Below are 23,355 nucleotides of genomic sequence, written 5' to 3'. Positions count from 1 at the left end.
CCATGGAACTGGGTGTTCATATCAGAAATTAGCTTCATCTACATTCCCATCAGTCACTCAGAGTGACACAGGGGTGAAGGCAACAGCATTAGCCCTGCCTTGGGGGGTTAGAGATGACGCTTCTACCTTGCACTTGACCCCTAAAAAACGGGCCTACCTTTCCCTTTGGATCTTTCACTTCATAGTCTCCCGGGCAAAACTGGGGGGGGGGGGGAATCCCTGTCAAACCTGAGCGGTCCCCAAGCCTTTCCATTCCCGGACTCAGAGGCAGTGGTGGCGGCCACCTCCTCCCCCCGACCTCTCGCTCTTTCCACATGCGTTCGTGGCAAGGAGAAAACCACTCCGATAAATGACCGCGATCCAGAGCCTTCCCTTCATGGGGCCTCCCCACATAGTGAGACGGAGTCCCAGTCGCGGCCAGTTGCCAGCCCTGCCTGTTCGAGGCCCTCCGCCGGGCCGGGGGCCGGTCCCGGAGCGCGCGGGGCGGGGCGGGGCGGGGCGGGCAGGGCCGGGGGAGGAGCGCGGGGGCGGCCGGGAGGGGGCGCCGCGGGGGCGTGAGCCGGGCTGAGAGGCCCGAAGAGGACGCGGTCTCCGAGCCCCGGAGCCGAGGTCCCGCGGGGGTTCCGCGCCCGGGGTCCTTTGCCCAGGGAAGGCGGGGCAGAGGCTGCGGGAGGGGCGGTGAGGGCGGGGTTGGGTGGCGGTTCCGCGCCGCGGCTCTTTTCTCTCGAATCCCCGAAACTCGGGGCTGAGAACTTCTCCCCGCCCGTGCCCCGCGCACCCTGCGACCCCCGGCTCCCGCACCTTGTGCTCAGCCCGCCCCCGCCCCGCCTCCGGCCGCACCGCCCCCACGGTCGGCCGCCCGCCGCGCTGCTCTCGGTTACAAAGGAGGGAAAATGAGCCGGGCGGCGGCGGCGCGGCGCGGGGCCACGGCGGCGGCGGCTGCGATGGCGGCCGCCCCCGGCACCACGTAGAACGCCCCCGCCCGCCCAGCAGCGGCCCAGGCCCGAGAGGAGCCTGCAGCTCGCCACTCGCCTCCCGAGCCCAGTGCGTCGCCTCCTGGCCGGAGGAGGAGGTAGTGAAGGAGGAGGAGGAGGAGGAGGCGCCGCCTTCTCCTTGCCGCGCGCCCTCGCCGTTGTCTGCGCTTCGCTCTGGACCAGTTTGGGGAAGTTGCCGGAGCCCAGTGTCGCCCAGATGTGCGACCTCATTGAGCCGCAGCCCGCCGAGAAGATCGGCAAGATGAAGAAGTTGCGGAGAACTTTGTCGGAGAGTTTCAGCCGCATTGGTGAGTGGCGCGCTGCCCCGGGCACCCGGCCCGTCGCCCCCGGCGCCGGTGCCGCCTCCCCGCGCTTCTGGTACCACCAGTGCAGCGGCCACCCGGGCCGGCGTGGGGTGCGCTGCGAGCGGTCGGTGGAGGGAGCAGTGCCCGGACCTGGGGGGAGGGCGACAGTGGAAAGGAGAGACACCCCTCTCCTTTAGGATCTCGGGGTTCGTTTGTGGATGATCTTAGCCTACAATTTGGGTTCCGTCTCTCGCCACTGGCGCTCGGGCTGTCGCGCCTGCGGTGGACAGGCGATGGGACTCCCCGGGCCCCGCTGCGCACCCGGCTGCGCGGTCGCCTGGGTTACTTGCTATTTTTTTTTTTGCGCGCAGGCTCTGCCCTGGAGTGTTTAGTCAATAATTTAGCTTTGAAAATTGGCGAGACGCGGAGCTGTGCCCTGTTATTGTTTAACACATCTAACCTAAAAGGAAGTGGGGCAGATACCTTGGGACCTTTTGTTCGGTACTTCGGGTCCTCGAAAGCGAGATGTGTCTGTTCCGTCCCAAGCTCTCTGAATCTTTCCATTGCAGCAAATAAATGCGCGCTGTGAACTTCTCTGAACATTTAGGAATAAGTGTCCCGAACTTCTTAGATATACGTGCCAAAGCTCCAGAGCTATTGTCTTTAAACCAGTCAGCCAACCAACCAACTGATCTACAAATAAAAAACGACCGAGAAATGTTTAGGACAGTTAAGAATAAATCCATGTCACAAACTGTAACTGGGTGACAACCTTATTATGTGGAATGGTTTTCTTAGCTTTTTTGGATTGGCCATAGAAAACCCCCTTTAAGACGGTGGTTGCTTCCTCTAACATTATAACTTTTATTTATATAGGTAACTGTTTGCAGCAAGAGAATCATACAAGCACTAAAAATAACCCCTCAGACTCCCCAAGAAGCCTTCTAGCCTTTGTTTCACTTATTTAACATGTCATCCATGTTAATGAACGTGTTAATGGAAATTAAGCATAAGGTACTTAAATTCCTTAAAATAAACTCCTGGGGTGCATTTGAGTATTGTAGTCATCCTTCTATCCCTTCCTTTAAAAATCATTCTATAAGTGCACTCTAAAATATGCAAACTTTGTTCAAGTAAGAGAAAATAATGGATCAAAATTTAGCCAGTTTCCTTTACCTTAATATTTCCTGTTGGTATACGAAGTCTCTCCCAAAATGACTGTAAAGTTATGGTGTGAAAGCAATATTTAATCCTGGTTTTACTTATTACATGTATTGGGTATTTGCAGTTTCACTTTTACTTAGGGATGCATATGAAGAGTTTCTACATGCAAATGAAGTTTGAAGCCAGGAGGAATGTGAGAGAGCAAGGTGTTGAGTTGGTGTGCATTTTTGAGGAGGATGTTCAGCTCAGGACCCAAACCATTACAAAGGCAGGTTCTGGAGTCCATTAAGCCCTGTTCTAAAACACATTAACTGTATATTTACTAATGCTAATGACTCTCTTGGAGCCCTTCCAGTTTGTGTTAAATAATTCATTGCAGTTGAATCTCAGTAAAAAACCAAGGACATTAATACAAAAATTCTTTATGTTTAAGCGATTTCAAGATTTTGATAGACAATCAGTAAAATTTGGATTAACTACAATGCTGGCAAATGGGGGTATTACAGTTAATTGGATTTTCTAGCTTACTGAGATTTAGTGATGTGAAACTCCTTTTGATTCCAGCACTTGTTAAAATATCTTCTAAGATCTGGTAGATTTTACTTCCTCGCTCTCAGAAACAATACAGTGCAGTGAACATAACTGATTGTTTCTTGTATTGATGGAAGGTCATGATTCTGCATAGTAGCTAACTCTCATTCTGGAGAACTGTAAAAGGAGATAAAGAGGTCTTATGTGGTTATGCTTGTATAGCAAACCCAAGACATGCATTGGAAATGGGGTTACAGAAAAATTAATCTATTATCTATGTATTTTCTTTATATTTTATTTGCAGAGTTACAAAACGATAAAATCAGTTTGATTATGTAAAGATTTTAAGGTGCTTGAGGCTATTGAATGGAATTTTTACTCTGGAATTATGTACTGCATAGATTAAGTGTGTGGGCTGTGTGTGTCAGACCATTGGGGATTTGCCATCTTGCCACTTGTAGCTATGTGACCTTGGACAGGTCCCTCAACTTCTGAGCTTCAGTTTTTCCATATACAACTCAGTTTTATTACTGGCACTTAGAGAAATAATGCATATGATGTCCTGCGTGGTATGTAGTGCAGACTCAATAGGTGTTTGTAATGTTATTATTGGTGATTATATCATATTGACGTGATTGATCTTCTAGGTTGGAAGCAAGAGAAATGAGGGGAAGAAGTGGCTACTGACTTCATAGTCTAAAAACAGGATGGGTTTTGGAGTTAGTCTGGTTTGGGTTTGAACCCTGTTTTCCCAGCTTGCTGTGTGTGTGCCTTGGGCAATTAGCAGAATATCCCTAAACCCCAGAGTCCACATGTATGAATTTTCTCAAGGTTGTTGTGAAGAATAAATCAGGTAGGACACATAAAATATCTAGTGCATGTGAAGAACAGTACTGGGGGCTGATATTCTTCCTTCCCATTTCTGTTTATTCCCCCTCTTCCTCTTGTCTTCATTGGTACTTCATGAGTACCAATGGTACTCCATTCACCAAAGAGTGAATGGTTTATTCTTGTTAAATAATCTGACATTTCAATATATTCATTCCTTTTAACCAATCTGTGATGGCTTTTGAAATAAACATACTGACTTAATTTTGCTTTTTTAGTATGATTCAAAAGTACAGCTTGTTATATGGCAAAATATACAGTATTGTTTAGCCATGAGAAATTAGTCATCTATAGAAAATGAGGATAATTTTGGAAAGTATGTGATATTCAATGCTTATTATTAACAATTTTGACTATATAAAAGTGGTAATGCTAATGTTTAATTTTTTCACACATGAATGATCATGTCAACTTTGTCACTACCCATCCCAAATACAGCTGATCTGAGATTACTATATAATATAAGGTCTAATAAAACACATTTGCTTTCAAGCCATAGCACTCTAATTTATGACATCTGCCAGAGAGTGACTTTAACACAGTTACAGTTCTTTAAAAGATGGGTGTAATTGAATTTCAAAGTCATCCTCTGATTTCAGTGGTGAGTGTTTACCATTTTCTGTTAAATAGTGTCAGTGTGTTCACTTATTTAGGAACTCCTGCAGTTGTCTCATGTTTTTCTTTCTTTCTTTCTTTTTTAAAATTTTGGTTAGCATAAAAAATGACAAATGGGAACTTAGTTGTTAAAAAGTTTATATTAAAATCCTTTTCCTCTTTTCCTTTCTTCTTTCTTTTAATTTCTTAATGATAGCTTAGGAGGAGGAAGGGTTTCTGTAATACCTGGTGTAAGATTAAGGTCAAACTGGCATTTCTTCATATTCATTTGAATGCATTTCTTCATACTTGGATTAATTTGTTGAGAAAGGAAGTTTATACTCTGTGATACTAGAGATGAACCCTGTCTATACCATTTCTCTAAAAAGTGTAGTTTGTGAGAAAGCTGAATGAAATGAAGAGGCTATGGATACACCGAGTTTCGGGGTTTGTTACCTTATGCTGTAAGTATGTAATGTGGGGTTCAGCTGTCATTTGCTAAGTCCATTCTTAATGGTAAAGGTTCAGGTACAGAATTAAAATATAGTACCATATTCTCTCCCAAAGTAGTGTCAGAAGATTTTAATGAAATGGAATTTTTATCTATGATCTTTTCATAACAGAAAAGTGTATGTTGTTTTCATATGCCAAAACTTTAGCATTTGTGTCTCAAATTGTAAGAGGCTATGATTTTGCCATTGAGGTAGAACTCATTAATTTAACAAATAATTATTGAGTAGCTCGTATGTGCCAGATAGTGTGCTGACATTCAGACTGAGTGGCCACTGTTACAGTTCTTGAGGACTTTAAGAGAATACACACCAATGAATGGGCATTGGCAATATAGAGTGACAGATTTTACCAGGAAGATTAGCATGATTTGCTGTTGGAGAATATAGGAAGGATACCACTTTAGTCTTGGTGAGATCATGGAAAGCTGTCTAGAGGAAGCAATGTCTGAGCAGAGGACTACATAGGATACCTGGTTATCATAAATGATTTAATATATACCCCTTTGTTAACCTATAAAAATGTGATATGCGTGCTGTTTCAAGTCATCGTCAAAGATAGTTGTGAGTTTACATTTACATGAATGATTAATGACAATCAGGGAATATAATCAATAATGAGATGTTTTGTGCTTGTTTAGGTCAGAGTTTATTCATCAATGACCTGATAAATATTTGGCAGAGACATCTTTAATTGGCCTTTGTTGTTACTGTTAACTGCTCTTCAGGCCAAGGATTCAATATTTATAAGAAACTGAATAAGGTGTCGATCTACTTATAAAGGGTTTCAACGAAGCTGTAGATTTTTTGGTCTTAAAATATTCTTCCCTATGGTATCTTGGGCTTGAGAATAGAGTGCCAGGGAGAGAATCTAGTTTCCTGCTCCTTATATTTTAGAAAATACACCTGCAATTCCTCTTCTGTTTCTTCCTTCTCTTTTTGCCCTCAGACCCCACCTCTTTATCCAGTATGGTGAAGGACTTAGGCCAGCAAGAAATAGTCCTGTCCAGATGTCGAAGACATTTTAGGTTTTTGCTTTCTCAGCTTGAGGATCTTCATTCTGTTTGCAGAATCCTTCCTCGAAGGATTGTATCGACTAGTAGTGGATAGTAGTTCCAGTTGGATGCTTTGCATAAGAAAACCTGTGGTTAAATTTGGGAACTTTTATCATGTCCCAAGTAAATAAAGTATAGAAAGTTTGTGCTGTGAATTATAAGACTGGTGCTTTAGCTTTGCATCTTGCACGACAGCCACATATTTTTTCATTAATCTTTGTTAAATGAGCTGGGTATGAGGCTGTACGGTGATTGACTTTGTATTTGAAATCAATGAGGTAATCAGTTCTTATCCCCCCCCTCTTTTTTTTAAAATGGAACAACTTGCCTATATTTCTGTAGGTCACTAATATGTTATCTAGGAATCCCCACTCAAGTATGTTGATTAGAGGACATGCCTTAGGTTTGAGGGAAGTGAGGGTTGTAGTTTAGTAACATGGTTGGCTGATATTTAAAGAAAGCCTTCTAGATTAGAAGTTTTACATTCTGACTTAAAATATAGCCATTAAGAATCATCTAGGCTCTTACAACTTTCCATCAAAATAGCTAATTTTAGATTTAATGTAAGTTAAAGCAAATACATAATAAAATGTGTGTAAGTAATTGAATGCAAGATAAGCCATTTGAAACTAGGAGAAAGGGCTGTCTTTTAATTTTTCATTCAGAAGAAGTTGTCCTCCATTAAAGCAAGTAGAGAAATTTATTAGAGATCAGTTTCTTAGGCAAAAAAGAGAAAAACTAAGCATTAAACTTTCAGTAACATTTTATCTCCCTCAGTCTACCCTCATCCACCTTAACTCTTTACAACCACATCTATAGTAGGAAACAAAATATCCTATTCAAGATTGCTCGGCTATATAGTATAAGCTCTGAAATGATGGCTTCAGTTTAAGCACATGACTTCTCTCAGAGCTTAATTGCTAACATGATTTGCTTCCATTGCTTTTGTTAGAACGTAGCTTTCCAAGTAAGAGCTACACAAGTGCTTCTATCCTGACTAGAACACTCTACTATAGACCAGTAAACACCTATGCACAATTCTATAAATTGGAAACATTTCTCCAACAAGTGGTTTCAGCTAAATTAGCTCCTTTGTGCATTCTCCTTAATATGAAACATTCCAAGTAATTGTAGGATTTAAGGAACTAGGGTGTTTCCCAACAATGCATGAAATACTTCTCTTTCTCTTTAGAGTAATAAAATTCCAATTCTGAAGCCATGCATATTTAAATAAATTTTAAGTATTTGTTAACTCATAAAATATTCTGAATGTATTGTTCCCTTTGGTGATACTTTGTTGTAAAATAGATCATGCTGAAATGCTTGAATTATGTCTCTGCAGTGCTTATTTTACATGCTGAGTCTTTACTCAGTGTACTTAAACTTCTCACGGCATGAAAATCTCATTCAGGGCACTCTGCAGAGCGGGTGTCATCCTGACAATGGGTTTGGGAGGACCACACACAGTGCCTGATGAGATATGCTCAAAACCCAGAAGTTGAAGGGGAAATTTCTTTACAATTACTTTTTGATGCTTTCCTACTTTTCATTAAAACATTTTCCTACTGAAGAAGAGCTAGGGGAAAGATACACATACTTCTTTTCCATACTTAGGAGGATCATCCATTTACATATTTATGAAAGTGTTTCACAAAGATGCGTGCTGTGCCATTCTCTGTCTCATTTGCAGCTTTCCTATTTGTATGATAACATTGTTATTCAGGTTGGGGTACAGTTTTACTTTCTGAAATGAAAACACCATACTGCTTTGTTTTCTTTCTGTTTTCTAGGGCTTAGATGCTTAGTCTCTTTGAGATGTTTCACAATAACTGTTTCCTTTCCCTTTTTATTTTATAGCTTTGAAGAAAGACGACACCACCTTTGATGAGGTAGGTTAAATTTCTTTATCTAATGTTAGATGTATTTAATTACCGCCAGGTACAGTTAATAGGTGCCAACTTCGCACTTAGGGAAAAAAAATGCCTTGAAAAAAAAAAGATGACATCTCTCTAGTTACATTATATTATTTTCAGTTTTATGTAATCATTCCAGTGAGTTTTGGTAGGAGTCAACAGAAATATGTCTTTTTAAATGAATAAAAGATACCCGCCAGCCTTTGTACTGCTGCCTTCTTGATGGTGGTGGAGCTGGCAAAGCCCAGATGTGGGTGCTTAGGGCAAGTCTGGAGTTGTTGGCGAGATGGGCACCACGGCTCCCTGTAGCCCTCCCTTGAATCAGGGTGTGATGTGATGCTGATGCCACATATTGTGTGTCAGACTCCCAGAGGAGAAGCTGACTTTTCCTGTTCTAGTTTTTCTAGTCTTTGTATATCAGATCTGTCTTTATCTTCTTGCTACAAAGTAGCAAAAAAAGTCTGTTCCAATAAGACTGAGGGTTCCTATGTAATTAATAGCATGTTGAATGTGATTTTTAAATTGTATTCTTTCCTGAGTTGCGTGTAGTATCAGTGGGAATCACCAGAGACACAGTGTGTTTACAAAATATTCTCATGAGTGCTATAGAGTGAAGTGTTTCATTGTCACCATCCAAAGCCACAGTTATTGATCTGTGTTGTAACCTGGGCCATGTGTGCATGCATATTGGGAGTTTATTGTGAACACAGTGGTATGTGTACACCCAACGTGCTTATCCTGCAGCCTAATGGAGCCTAGAGTAGTTTGGCTCTGGTGGTTTGATTTAACATTTGCTGGTTCCATGAAATATGCTTCCTGTGCTCCCTCTGCTGTTGTGCTTCAGAGAAGAGAGGACATTTGTGCTTATGAAAGTCCCCTTGACCTTGTGGTTGGCGGTGGTAGGGCAGCACCACTCAGAGAGAACCTGCTCTAGATTGGGATTTCTGGATGGGGCCGGTGACCTTTGGCTCTCATGGTTGGCTGCTTTGTCTGATGCACCTGATCTTTTCTTCCTGGTGCCCAGCTCTGTGGAGCTTCAGGTCCCTGGACTCCAGAGCAACTTTCCCTACCAGGAGTCCTTAAACATCCTGTAAAACTTAGTTATTCTAGATCTGAAGCAATAGAGGACTATTTTCCTCCCTATCTGTAGTGGGTAATAATGATGTTCTCCTCTAAACCTGTATTTCTGGAATTTCTGCAGTGTTACTGAGATGTTTTTAGGAGAATTTTTTCTTCTCAGAGAAATCAGTGTGAGAATGTTGGACACCTTTTCTCTCTTTTTAAAAGAAAAGTCTCCCCTCTAATTATAGAGGTAATTTAACCTTACATAAGGAAGAAAAATAAGGAAGAGGAGAAAGAAAAATCTCCCAATCCTATTACCTAGCTACAGCCACTGTTGAATGTTCTTCATGCTTCTTTCTCCTTGTTCAGAAACAAAAAAACACAAGCCATATATTACATCCTGCTTTTTTTCTTGTAAGCAATAACATGGTATTTTCCCATGTTTTCACAGAGGACTTCTAATCATTATTAGGGTTTTGAAAAACCTCCTGTTTAGTTTAAAAGCCATTGTTAATGCCTGCATGTCATTTTGTCATGTGGCTGTGCGATTAGCTTTCAAAAAACTCTGAGGCTGGAACCCAGATGAAAGTTACGGATATATCAATCCCGTAACAAGCTAACCTCCTTTCCCCAGACACCTCTGCACAAAGGTCTGGATTTTGTAATTTGGGGCAAAATTATTCTTAGCTTTTACAAAGTATTTCCTTTCTCTGCATCACAAGAGATTGGTTAAAAACCTCAAATTAGTAAATTATAGAATGGTATACCTGGAAGAGATGTTGGAAATCACATGGTCAACTTCCTCATTTCACTGATGAAGAAACTGACGTCCACAGGGGCCAGAGAATTTCCAGGTAATTTATGGTAAGGGCCAGGGGTCAGACATCTAGGATGGTAGTAAAGGCATGCCTGGGTGTAAACTGGAACTCCGGAAGGCAACTACCCTCTCAGGGGCAATTGACTGACTTTTTCCAAACCTTTTATCTAGTAGAGATATTTATCTCCCTTCTAAGATTGTTGTGAAGATTAAATAAGCTAAGTATGTAGAGGTTACAGTCAGTGATGGACACATCATGTCTCATAGTTGGTGTTGTCATGTCCTTATGTTCCTCCTTGCCGGTCGCCGCCATCATTATCATCATCATCATCATCATCATCATCATCTCCTTACCGTTGTTCTCACCATAACATCACCTGTACTTGGAAGGGCTATAAGGAGGAAGGAAAGATTTAGTTCAAAACTAATTAGAGCTATAAGGAGAGTTACTTTCCGATACTCCTTTGAAATTCTGTATGAGGCTTCATATGATGATTTACATATTAAAACTGAAAATATCTGAAACCCATCACTTTTTAGACTCTTCGAGAGGATGCCTACGGTTCAGCTTTATAACCTTCAGGTGTCTTGCACGTTTAACATTCAATAAATATCTGTTGAATGTGAGTAAATATCTGTTGCTAATTAGGAGAGTATTGAACCGAATGTTAGACCAGGTGGATTCTCCTTTGCCAGTTTCTAGCCATTCAGTTTTCTCATTTGTAAAACCAGTCAGTAGATGATCATCTTGAATTTTCTTCCTGAATCTTTCGATGTAGGCAAAAATCCTTCATAGCCATCAACACGAACTTACAGTTTTACTAAGATCAGAAAAGAGCACCAGGTCTTTGATGAAGTAAACAGAAGGTCACCAAGTTGTTCTATGACTGTCTTTAGACTACACTCTTAAACATTTTCTTGAACCCATGTCTTGGTCTTCTTTTCCTCTTGTAGCCTGTTGGAATTCAGGAAAGACTTGACTCTTGAACCGTGGGGGCTGGGTCAGCTTCTTAGATAGGCATCAAGGTGTGGCAACTCTTCTTACTCAGGATTTATGAGACAGAGGGCTCCTTTCCTCAAGGCTAGAGTTTAGTTGCTGCTTCCTGATTGCTACAGAGGTTTTTTCTAGGGTATGTGTAAATGTTTGACCTTGAAGAGGGGAGAAAAAGAGATGTATATCTATTTGAAATACTCATTTATTCTTAAATAGGCTGAAATACCATGATTGCAAATTTTTATAAGCAGCCTAGAATTAATTATATTCAGAAATAGTATTCTAATGGCTATTGTAGAGAGAGATGAGGTACTTTGGAAGTTAAGTATGAAGGCATGTTTACAATAGGCATTTTTGTTGGAGTAGGAACTTTTGTTGAAGCCCATCATATTTTGGGAGAGGACAGTCATTTTCCCCTTCATTCATTATATATCTGGGCCCTGATTAAAATAGGAAGCGTTTTATGTTCTGTAGGCTTTATATATTTGATGGATAGACTAACCATTTATAAGGATATCCTTATATCTTTCTATAAAGTTGCAGAACTTTCTGAATTTTCCTCACTTTTTTGTCCCTAATAGATGTCCTGGGCCATGTCCCCTGAGTGGTCCTATTTTCCCTGTGCCAGTGAACAGTACTGTACTATGACTTGAAGGAAGGTTTTGAATCTTATTTTTTTATTTAGTGATTTGTTTTAAAATGAGACCTAAAATATAAAAGGTAAGAAAACACAGTTAATCTCTTCCAGCATAAAAGGACTCTGCATAAAACTTTTCGGACTTTGGAAGTAAAAAATTCGGAGTAAGTATAAATATATGTGTATAGAAAGAGTTAGAAATGTCTAAAGCCACAACAGTTTATGAATTGTTCTTGTGTAAATTAAAAAGGTTAAGTTGTGTAGTTTTTGTTCTGCTTCATGCCTTTGTTATTTTAGCTTCAGTGAATTGCCAGAACAAAGTGTTGACTCTGCTTGGTGATTGAGTGAGACACACAAAAATTCTAGTGACTGAAATAAACCTTTGAAATGCAAAGAGTTTTCTTTGTTTGTCATGGATAATCCAGGTAATTAAGCACTTACTTGTTTGGAAAAAAATGAACGGTCATTTACAAGTTTTCTAATTCTTCTGTGCCCTGGTCATTTGTTCCCTGTTTGCAAAGTAGAAGGGGCTGCTAAACACAGGTTTTGGCATCTTCCGGCTGTTTTATTTTTTGTATCCTAAGGGAATGTGTAGAGAGCATCTGAATTGTCTTTAACATTTTTACATCTGATCTGTAACTTTCTCAAGTACATTTTTACAGTTAACTTGCTTCCTCTCTGCTTAATATAATAATTTTGTGTGATAGATGGGGGTAATATGCATTGATCTCTGCTTCTAGTCCAAGCCCCTCTTTGTAATTTTGTTTAAAGATATGCTTGTAATACCAGAGATGATATAAATACAGCAGGGATTTTGCTGAGAACAGATTCTAGGAATTAGGTACAAATATGATTTGGGGATACCCCTGGGCATTATTTTCCATGCACTGCGGTTGGTGGGAGCTGTTGCAGGTTTTCACCACCAAACTACTGTTATCACCTCAGGTTTCAGAGTCTGTGAATAACGTATTACATTGTATACAGCCGTTTAGCTTCGGACTTCTCTGACTTCCTCATTGAAAATATTAAATCCCAGTAACAGTCTTTCCCTGTTAGCTTCCTCACTCCCTTTATCTCTTCTTTGCTGGCTCCCTGTTTCCAGATGACCCGTTCCTTCTCCACCTTCCTATCCCGTTCTTCATCCCACATCCCCCTCCTGTTTCCTTCTTTGTTCGCACATGGTACATCACTCCCTTCCCAGTAGCCTCAGTGGCCGTATCGCTTTGTACTTTGCTGGTAATCTACCCTGCCAGCCCTCGATTTTGACCTGGCATCTTTTCCTTTCTTACCCAGTGGCTGCCAAGAGCTGCTTGAGGAAATCACTCTGTAAATAAATTTATCGTCTCCGGCCTTAGCTGGAGCCCAAGGCAACTGTGCACAGTCTTGCACTGTGTGGCTGGCTTGTTTTCCAGCTAAAACCTTTCCACTTCCCTCAAACCTTCTAGCTACCCTTCTTCACCCCTCCTTGCTTTAGGAGATGACTTTCTCTCTGTATTAGTTTGCTAGACTTGCCTTAGAAAAATACCACAAACTGAGTGGCTTGAACAGCAGAAGTGAATTGTCTCATAGTTCTGAAGACCAGAGAAGTCTGAAATCAAAGCACGGGCTGGGTTGGTTACTTCCGAAGGCTGTGAAAAAGGATACATCCCAGGCCTCTTTCCTTCATTTGTAGATGGCCGCCTACCCCCTGTGTGTCTTCACATCACCTTCCCTTAATGAGTTTCTGTGGATCCAACTTTCCCTCTCATAAAGACTCCAGTTCATTAAGGAGGGCACGTGATGTAATGAGCACTGAGTATTAATTATTGTAAGACTGATGAATTGCTGACCTCTATCTCCGAAACCAATAATACATTATATGTTCATTAATTGAATTTAAGTTAAAAAAAAAAAGAAAATGACACCAGTCATATTGAAATAGAGGTCCACCCACCAGCATGACCTCGTCTTAATTTAACTAATGACATCTGCACGGACTCTATTTCCAAAGAAGATCACATTTGGAAGTATGGGGTGGCAGGTAAAGACCTCAACATTAGAATTGCTGGTGGGCATAGTCCAACCCATGACCCCCTCCAACTCCTTTGAATACTTAGTACTATTAGATGTCAGTGCCTTGCCTGCACAGATACCTTGATTGGCTTCAATTTTACTTCCCTTTTTCTAGTCTCAGGGGAGGAGGTGTCTTTTCTCCTGTCCTAGGCTAGTTCCTCCTATTTCCCCCTTCATTCCTGTCGAAGCTTTCACTCCAGAAGCTTGTGTGATCGATTCTTTCTTTCCTTATCTGCTTATCTTTTCTTAGTCTGTCTCTTCCTCTGTGCAGCATTTCAGCAGAGGCACTGAGCAAGGGCAAGTCTTCACCATCTCTTCGGTGGCAGGGGGAAGCCCTCCATCCACCACGATCATTTTTTCACGCTCTCCCTGTGGAGTCCGTCCATTCCTTGCTTTTGGCTACTCCCTTATTATACTCACATGCATGTGGCTGACCTTGCTTTCTGCTCTAACTCCACACCCATATGTTAGATGTTTCTCCCTCAGTGTCACCTTGTCACCTCAGTCTCAGCACGTACAAAATATTCCTAAACCTGTGCCTTTTCTCTCACCCATATCAACGATTTTCCAAGGCAGAAGCAGCCTGACTCCGTCCTGAGCTTCCCTCCAAGCCCCACATCCTGACACTGACTTGGTCCTTGTTGCCTCCTGCCACCTCCCTTACCCCTCCTGAGCCTCTCTTGCCTGGGTTTGTGGTCATCTCCTCACTGGCTTCCCTGTCTACAGCTTGCTTCCTGTTCCAACACTGTAACAGATCTGAAATGCCAAGCGTGCTTTTCTCTTGCTTAATACTTTAAAAGCTCTCTCTGCTGCAGGTTCAAGTCCAGACTCTTAACTTGGCATTCAAGATCTTAGACAATATAGCTCTGGCTACCTTTCCACCCTCATCAGTCATCTCTTATTTTAATGCCTTCATTATCATTGCCACTGCCACCACTTTAGTTCAGGACTTTATCACTTTTACCTTTTTTTTTTTTTTTAAAATCCCAGTAACCTCTGAATTGGTCTCACTGTTCCATCTTCTCACTCCTCTATGCCACCCTTCCCCAAATATCCTTCTTGTCATGATACTTCCTGATTCAAAGATTTGTACGGAAATGTTTATTGATGTCTGTTTTATGTCAGCCTCTGGATCTGCTCTGAACCTGACTCTCAGTCTAGTAAGTTTCACAGAATTTAATCCCCCTGGCATGTACCTGTTGGCCGGCTCCTGTAATTCTTGGAATGTTGGGCCTGGCACAGAATCAATGTCACTCTCAATAGTGAGATTTTATATGACTTTATATCCACTTAAAAAAAATTTTTTTTTAAGATTTTTATTTATTTATTTGACGGACAGAGATCACAGGTAGGCAGAGAGGCAGGCAGAGAGAGAGGAAAGCAGGTTCCCTGCTGAGCAGAGAGCCCGATATGGGGTTCGATCCCAGGACCCTAGGATCATGACCTGAGCCGAAGGCAGAGACTTTAACCCACTGAGCCACCCAGGTGCCCCTATATCCACCTTTATTTTCACCATGGTCACGTCTGACGTGTCTGGAACTGGTCCCACACAAGAAGTGTAGACTACAGACTATTCTCTGATTGGGCCAGTAAGCTGGTACGTAGTAATTTTTCAAATGTAACGTTTTGGGCTGCTGACAAAGAACCTCACTTCCTCCTTCATTCTTTCATTGAAACTTAGTTGAAATTTTTGGATTCTTGAAACTTTGTGCTTTAGTTTTTCCTTTCTATAAGTGTTTGATCACATTTACCGCCTCCCTAATTATGGTAGACATGATTACAATAATTATGTCTAGTCGCAGACAGTGGCTAGAATGTCTGGGTAGTGCTGTAAAAATTCAGAGAGGAAGTACATGTCACAATATGTAAAATCTATGACATTTGAGAGAATTAGTCACTTCCATATTCTTAACTCCCAAGAGGTAGAATGTTCCAGAGGTTGAAAGCATGAGTAGGGTCCCGTTTCTTTTTGTGAGCTCTATGCTTTCTGATGGCAGGCCCGTTAACAGAACCAATGTGAAGTCTCTCCTGTAAGGTACTTGGGTTCCCTTACTGGGTGTGCTTTGATTTGCACGTTTGGAGTCTTTGTAGAGAGCTGACCTTTGGTGTAGGGAGGATTTTTTTTTTTTTTCAAATTTTTGAAAAGCTTTATTTTCAAAAACAGTTTTTGAAGAGAGTTACTTATAAGACCAATGTAATAAAAACAATTTGTCATTCAGTAAATATAAAAACAAATATTAAATATCACATAATTTTACTTATCTCAGGATACTGTTTTATTCTAAAAATCTCACAGTTTGGCAGTATATTTTTATAGTCACCCTAGTTTCACTGGACATCACTAAATTACTCCATGGATTGATGCAACAAATTTATTCCTTATTATCAGTTGGTATTGTTCTAAATGTTGCCATAATGATGGCAACTTTCCTTCAATAATGAAGGAAAGGTGGAACTTAGTGTGGTTTTGAGTTGTATCTTCCTAATTCTTTTATTGTTTTTAATTTATTTTTATTTTTTATAAACATGTAATGTATTTTTATCCCCAGGGGCACAGGTCTGAATCACCAGGTTTACACACTTCACAGCACTCACCATAGCACATACCCTCCCCAATGTCCATAACCCCACCACCCTCTCCCAACCCCACTACCCCCAGCAACCCTGTTTGTTTTGTGAGATTAAGAGTCACTTATGGGGGACGCCTGGGTGGCTCAGTTGGTTAAGCAGCTGCCTTCGGCTCAGGTCATGATCCCAGCGTCCTGGGATCGAGTCCCACATCGGGCTCCTTGCTCCGCAGGGAGCCTGCTTCTCCCTCTGACTCTTCCTTCCACTCTGTCTGCCTGTGCTCGCTCTCACTCACTCTCTCTCTGACAAATAAATAAAATTAAAAAAAAAAAAAAGAGTCACTTATGGTTTGTCTAGGGAGGATTTTTAATACAACTTACGTACTTAGGATGTTCTTCAACAAGAACAAAATGGGCCCAGCCACAGGGAATATGTTATACCCATTTTCTTTCTCACTGAAATTAGAGCCAGTGATTTATAATCTACAAATCCTTAAATTGCTTGGTTGCATTTGAGATGGCCTCTTACTCTAGGCACTATAATGATAATTGAAATCAGCTAGGCCGGGGGTGAAGGTTTTCAGAGGACTGGAATCATGCTCTGTACTTGATCTGGAGTGTGATGCCCTTCAGGTCAGTGTGACAGACATACCTTTCTAAGTGGCCCTTATCTGACAGATACACTTATTAAATTTTTTTGTAGTCTAAAACACACGTAACTCTTTTTATTCTCCTTGTCATATAAATGTACAAAAGGCACAATTACAAAAAATTGGAAACCAGAAAATTGGTCTCCATTTTGCAAGCTTGATTCCTCCAGGATGCCTCAATGTGAGTTTTTTTTTTTTTTAAAGATTTTATTTATTTATTTGACACAGAGAGAGAGATCACAAGTAGAGAGGCAGGCAGAGGGGGAGGGAGAAACAGTCTCTCTGCTGAGAAGAGAGCCTGCGGGGCTTGATCCCAGGACACTGAGATCATGAACTGAGCCAGGACAAAGGAGAGGCTTAACCCACTGAGCCACCCAGGCGCCCCCCTCAGTTTGTTTTGTGAGATTAAGAGTCTCTTTTGATTTGTCTCCCTCCCCATCCCATCTTGTTTAATTTATTATTTTCCTACCCCCCCAAACCCCCAGGTTGCCTCTCAACTTCCTTATATCAGGGAGATCATACGATAATTTTCTTTCTCTGATTGACCTATTTCACTCAGCATAATACCCTCTAGTTCCTTCCACGTCATTGCAAATGGCAAGAGTTCATTTCTTTTGATGGCTGCATAGTATTCCATCGTGTGTGTGTATGTGTGTGTGTGTGTGTGTGTGTGTGTGTGTGTGTGTATACACCACAAATTCTTTATTGATTCATCTGTTGATGGATATCTAGATTCTTTCTGTAGTTCGGCTGTTGTGGACATTGCTGCTATAAACATTCAGGTGCATGTGCCCCTTTGGATCACTACATTTGTATCTTTAGGGTAAATACCCAGTAGTGCAGTTGCTGGGTTATAGGGTAGCTCTATTTTCAGCTTTTTGAGGGACTTCCATGCTATTTTCCAGAGTGGTTGCACCAGCTTGCATTCCCACCAACAGTGTAGGAGGGTTCCCCTTTCTCCTATCTACCAAGACAAATGTCATAGGCAATACTTCTACTTGGCACATTTCCCATGGGCAAACTCTGGGATATGCCAAATGCCTGGTACTCTAACTGCAACTCAGCTCCTTTCTTTCCCACTCAAGAAAATACTCGCCAGCATCCTCGCCAGCATCAGTCATTTCCTGACTTGTTAATTTTTCTGCTTAATTTTTAAATGATGTGTGATAAGTAGTTTTTTTTTTTGTATGTGTAAGTCTTTCTAAATAGCGACTTTAAATTCTAAATTTCATGGTATTATATGCAAGCATAAGGAATATCTGGACTAGAAATTTTTTTAAGGCTTTTATGACTAAAGTAGAAAAAAATTGTTTTAACACGTAATTTTCTTTTTTAAGTTATTTTATTTATTTGTCAGAGAGAGAGAGAGACTGAACAAGCAGGGGGAGTGGCAGGGAGAGGGAGAAGCAGGCTCCCTGCTGAGCGAGGACCCTGATGCGGGACTCTTTCCAAGGACCCCAGGATCATGACCTGAGCTGAAGGTAGATGCTTAACTGACTGAGCCACCCAGGCGCCCCTTAACATGTAATTGTATATTCAGCTTAAATCTTGTCAGATAGAGTACTTAGTTGACTTTTCACTCTTTTTTTTTTTTTTAAAGATTTTATTTATTTATTTGACAGACAGAGATCACAAGTAGGCAGAGAAGCAGGCAGAGAGAGAGAGGGAAGCAGGCTCCCTGCTGAGCAGAGGGCCCGATGCGGGGCTCGATCCCAGGACCCTAAGATCATGACCTGAGCCGAAGGCAGTGGCTTAACCCACTGAGCCACCCAGGCGCCCCTGACTTTTCACTCTTAACACATTTTTCTAGCCTGGCAGATCAGACTTCTAACTATTGAAAGAGACTTGGAATTGAACAGTCTTGGAGACTTGGAGTCACCAGTTCCTTGTGCTTATTTGTGTTTTCTCAATCTGTGTATACTCTCATGTGAGATGTCTGTAAAGTGTGATGTCTAGTAGGTATCTTCATAATCCATTGTATGGGAATTAGCTTTCTAGTCTACACAACCTCAAACATGTTGATACAACTCTGTGTTCTTATCAGCTGAAGTACTAAAGTATACAAATAATTTCCTTAAAAAAAAATGTAGAGCAGATTGATGTCAGTCGCTTACTTGTTTTTTGGTGTATTTTCTTGAGTGGGAGAGAAAGGGGCTGAGTTGCAGTTAGAGTACCAGGCATTTGGCATATTCCAGAGTTTGCCCATGGGAAATGAGCCAAGTCTAAGTATTGCCTATGACATTTGTCTTGGTAGATACAGATTAGTCTGTTCCTCTGCTCTGTTCCTTGCCTTAAAGCTAGGCTTATGACTTTAACTTAGTTACTTCAGAACATTATTTGTTCTATTTTAAAGGATTTTGGAAAAAGATTGTACCAGCTCTATAAGACACTGATGAGTGTGGAGGGTGAGTTTCTAAATGCCTCCTAAAGATTTCAGTGCACTTCCCCCACTAAAATCACACACTTTGAGAATACTGCTGTAGCACTTAGCCAGGCTTCTTTTTCGGGAGTATGTCATATCCCACAGGTATGTTCAGATGATGGAAATGACTGAGAGCTGCCTTTCTGTATATCTGTTATTGAACTATTAGAAAGGAATTGAAGATGGGCATTCATATAGTCACATGTGGTCTGAATTTTTTTGACGAGCTCTTGATTTCAGATTATGCATCCTGATTTTTGGCTCAGAAAATACAGTCCTAGTTCTAAAATTGTGTTTCTTCATATCTCAGTTTTCTAGATATTTTAGCCAAAAAAACCCCTAAGACAGTGATGAAGAATTTTTTTAACAAGGAAGGGGCTAAATAGACATTATTCTTCAACAGCGAAAAATGAGTAAGAATAACTTAGTTATTTTTTTCAGTTTTAATGAAAATTTCATTGATTAAAAAGTTAGAGAAGAGATAAGATTGATGAGATAAAATTATGTTAGTAATCATCATTCAAAGCATGAATTGCAAATTGTTTTGTGTTTATTTAAATCTTTAGTTGTATAGTTCTTTTTATATCATCTTCAAGTGAAATGATGGGGAACATTCTGCAGTGCTTGACTCTCTTCTCTTAAAGAACAGACTACTTAATTTTATAAATAAACATCCTTGAGTCATTAGATATTGGGGTTCAGGTGTGCAAAAGGCCTGGTAACATATGGCCTGTCCCCAAATGCCCTAATTGAGCTGAGAACTTTCCCCAAGAGGTTTGGATTACTTTATCTAAATGATTTGTTGTATGTGTCACAAAAAGGTGCTTTGGTCATAAAAGGAAGAAATAAATAATTACATACTTTCAAGATACATTGGTTTGCCTTTATATTAATTCCTGTACAGTTATTAGAAGATAAAAATCTTAAAGCCCATATTAATGACATTAATTGGATGACCACAGTTTTGGATGATTCACTTTTAGTATCTGTATAACATTTCCTTTATTTTCCTTATAGTATTTTTTAATATATACATTTATATACATACGTTTCTCTCCATTTGAATACATTTATATGTATATATAATATGTATTTTTATATATTCAAATATATTTCTATATTTTATATATTTTGAACTCACCCTGGACTTTTTTTTCAGGTTCAGAATTTTTCCTTATCACAGTTGCATATTTTTCACTGAATAATTTTAATACCTGCTATTAAGAAAGTAATCATGCTCATTGCTGACAGTTTCTTAAATATTTAAAAGCATAAAATAAAACTTATAATGTTGAGTGAAAACAACCATTACTTGTAGAGTAGGATCTCAGCTTTGTAAAACATGTGTATCCCTCTATGGGGAAAACATCTGCAAAAAGGAAGTAAAACAGAAGGGTAATATGGAAATTGAGGCTCATTGAAGTTGTGACTTGCACAGAGCCCCTCACAGCAAGACAGTGATCTAATCGATGATTGCAACCCAGTCTATCTGACTCCAGTGTGCTTAGGATTTTACTGGGCTGCTTCCCAGGAGAAGAGAGAAGAACAGCACACAGACCCTATGGGTGTACTGTGTGGTGTATAGATGGAGGGGAACTAAAGTTCTTACAAGGATGCCACTGATGTTGGGTAGATGAGTGATTTTCCTAATAAGGATAAGAGCAAGTAAACTTAAAGGATTCTTGCAGTAGATCTGTGTCATTTTTGAGTTGACTTACACCCATTTTATGGAGAGGAAACAGGTCCAGGAAGATTAAATACGTTGCCGAAAAGAAACATAGTTAGTGTGAGAACAAGGAGGTCTCTTGTCTGAATTATTCTTTGCATTTTAGGTTTCAGTTTCAAGGTTATGTTAAAACTGTGCTTGTATTTCCATTTTTGTCTGGATTTGGGTGATGATTAGATGGAATTATTTGAGATATAAGCTTGCTTCTTGTGGTAATAGGAGTTGAATACAGATTTCCAGCTAGACATTAGGGCTCTGTAGACAGTGAAGACTATGGAAGGGTGATGTCTGGACCAGGGCCCACAGATCACCAGCCTGCCTACAGATTGTTTCCAGCTGGGAGACATTATGAACTTGATGCTGGCATGTGTTTTAACTGGCATGGTCAAAAAAAGTGTCGGAAGATCTTCCAGTGGGTGTAAAATTGCCTCCTTGAACAAGGCAGGTAGTTAACATTAAGCAGAAAATGTCAGATAATAAACTCAATTCTTTTCTTTAAATCCTGACCCCACATACACACACACACCACGGGCATGTGAAGTGACTACTCTAGCTTTATTTTTATTTTGTATTGTGACAACCAAAATCTTTATGCATGTTAAAAACAAGCAGAAAAAAGCAACTATTTTTAATATTTACACCTAAGCCAGAAAAAAAGATTTTAGGTGGGCATGGGGAGAGACGTTGGCTGCTTTGTATTCCTTTTCAGTTGGCAACCTGGGAGCTGCTAAGAGAAACAGACAAGTTTTTTCTCTCTTTCTCTTCTTCTTCTTCTTCTTCTCCATTACTGGGGTTTCTTCTTTCCTTTTTTCCCTAAAACTGCTTGGTCTTGGTGGGGACCGTGAGCTCTGTCTTGTCTGAAGCAGATGGTTCAGCTGACCCCCAGCACAATGCTTCTCTTGCCCTGAGCCGCTTCACAGCCCAGGCAGTGGGTCCTGGCTGCTGACGACCTTCAGGCTGCCTGTGCCATCCTTCCCCTGTGACCGACGTAATTCTGTTCTGGTTCATGACTGGGCAAGGGAAGAACAAGAACATAGCAGTAGGCAGGAGATGCTCATGTTTTATAGTAATTGGCCCCTGTTCTACAGTGACCAGAATGATGACCCCTAAAAAAAAGACTTGAACTTCCTTATTCTCTGCACTGCATTTCATGGACTGGTTCTGGCCCATACATTGTTTGATTTGTCTTCTTTGTTTACCAGCAGTTGAGTGGGGAAGATCTGAGGGCACATACATAAAGAGTGATACTAGAGTCTCTTCTCTGATACAATTTGGGCCTAAGAAGCAGGAGAATTTGTGCCTTCTTAGTGTTTGTTAATCTTCTGTTATTTATTTATTTATTTATTTATTTATTTATTTTTGATGAGAAGGATCAGAGAAGTGAAAATATCAAGAGAGCAGAATCAGTTTTCCGGTCACCAAGCTCATTAAAGTTAATATTTACTTTAAAAATGAATGTATTTTCCAAGCCTTCCTGCTGTTTGTTTGGGGAGCATTTAACTTACATGGAAGAGCCTCTAACTAGTTTCCACTTCCATTTGGGCATTTTTCCTCCAAGGCCAGTGGTGTGTGTGATGTGCTGCTGAGCTCGGTTGTAACACCTATTTTTTATTTTTAATTTTTTTTTAACTTCAGGTTGCATTTATCTTGAGGGTAAAGGAAGGGAAAGAAATGAAGCTATTAGATTTTTCCTGTTTCTCTGTGTTTACTGCTCAGTCTTGTTTTCAGTAACTCAGTTGACACATTCAGGGGTTTATGAAAACTGGAAATTTGATTAAATACAGCCTTGAAACTCAAAGATTACATTTGAACACTTAGGATATTTTTATTGTTAATTATAATACTGTTATATTTTGATACATAAAATGACACCTAGCCACTCATGAGAAGATAAAAAATACAGATGATAAAAAAACTGAGATTGTAGAAAAGTGAAATTTCATATTTAGTAAAAAATTACCTTGCAATACTTTTTAAAAATTAAAAAAAAATTTATTAACATATAATGTATTATTAGCTCCAGGGGTACAGATCTGTGAATCGTCAGGCTTACACGTGTCACAGCACTCACCATAGTGCATACCCTCTCCAGTGCCCATAATTTACCTTGCAATACTTTAAAAAGAATATTCTTTTCACTTTACAATTTGTGCTTTTTTTTTTTTTTCTGTGTAGGAACATGGTATGGGCCAGTACTGTTCATGTTTTATTTATTTTAAATAAAAATCTCTTCATAAAGTACATTATTGTGGTTTTCTTAATTTTGGGGGTTGCTTTTTTTATTTGTCATTAATGTTATTTTAAGACATCTCTTAAAAAGTAATTGCTAATTAAGGATGAGAATCAATTTTTTTAGTTCTTGTTCCTGTACGATTTTATGTATTTATTTTCTGTTTTGCTGTTCTACTGAACTCTATGGGTTCCAGTATTTTGCAGGGTCTTCCTTTGGGTTTTTTAGGTATATAAACATATCATCTACAAATGATTTTTTAATC

The 23,355-nt window shown here is 40.3% G+C and overlaps 1 protein-coding gene across 4 annotated transcripts in view; it reads left to right on the top strand.

The window, feature by feature from the left end:
- Positions 1 to 537: 537 nt before the first annotated feature.
- CDK14 (cyclin dependent kinase 14) overlaps positions 538 to 23,355 on the top strand; it is a 575,914-nt gene continuing 553,096 nt past the window's right edge. For 3 of the 4 annotated variants that reach the window (XM_082692296.1, XM_082692295.1, XM_082692297.1), the window contains exons 1-2: positions 549 to 1,282; positions 7,878 to 7,909. In XM_082692296.1, the coding sequence (XP_082548422.1) occupies positions 1,192 to 1,282; positions 7,878 to 7,909 (123 nt within the window). In that variant the 5' untranslated portion in view covers positions 549 to 1,191. Of the gene's footprint in view, positions 1,283 to 7,877; positions 7,910 to 23,355 lie in introns of all 4 variants that reach the window. The other variant, XM_082692298.1, reaches the window with a different exon arrangement.

The sequence above is a fragment of the Mustela nivalis genome (assembly GCF_964662115.1).
Source record: "Mustela nivalis genome assembly, chromosome: 12".
NCBI classification, from domain to species: domain Eukaryota; kingdom Metazoa; phylum Chordata; class Mammalia; order Carnivora; family Mustelidae; genus Mustela; species Mustela nivalis.
This window is presented reverse-complemented; position numbering and strand designations above follow the sequence as displayed.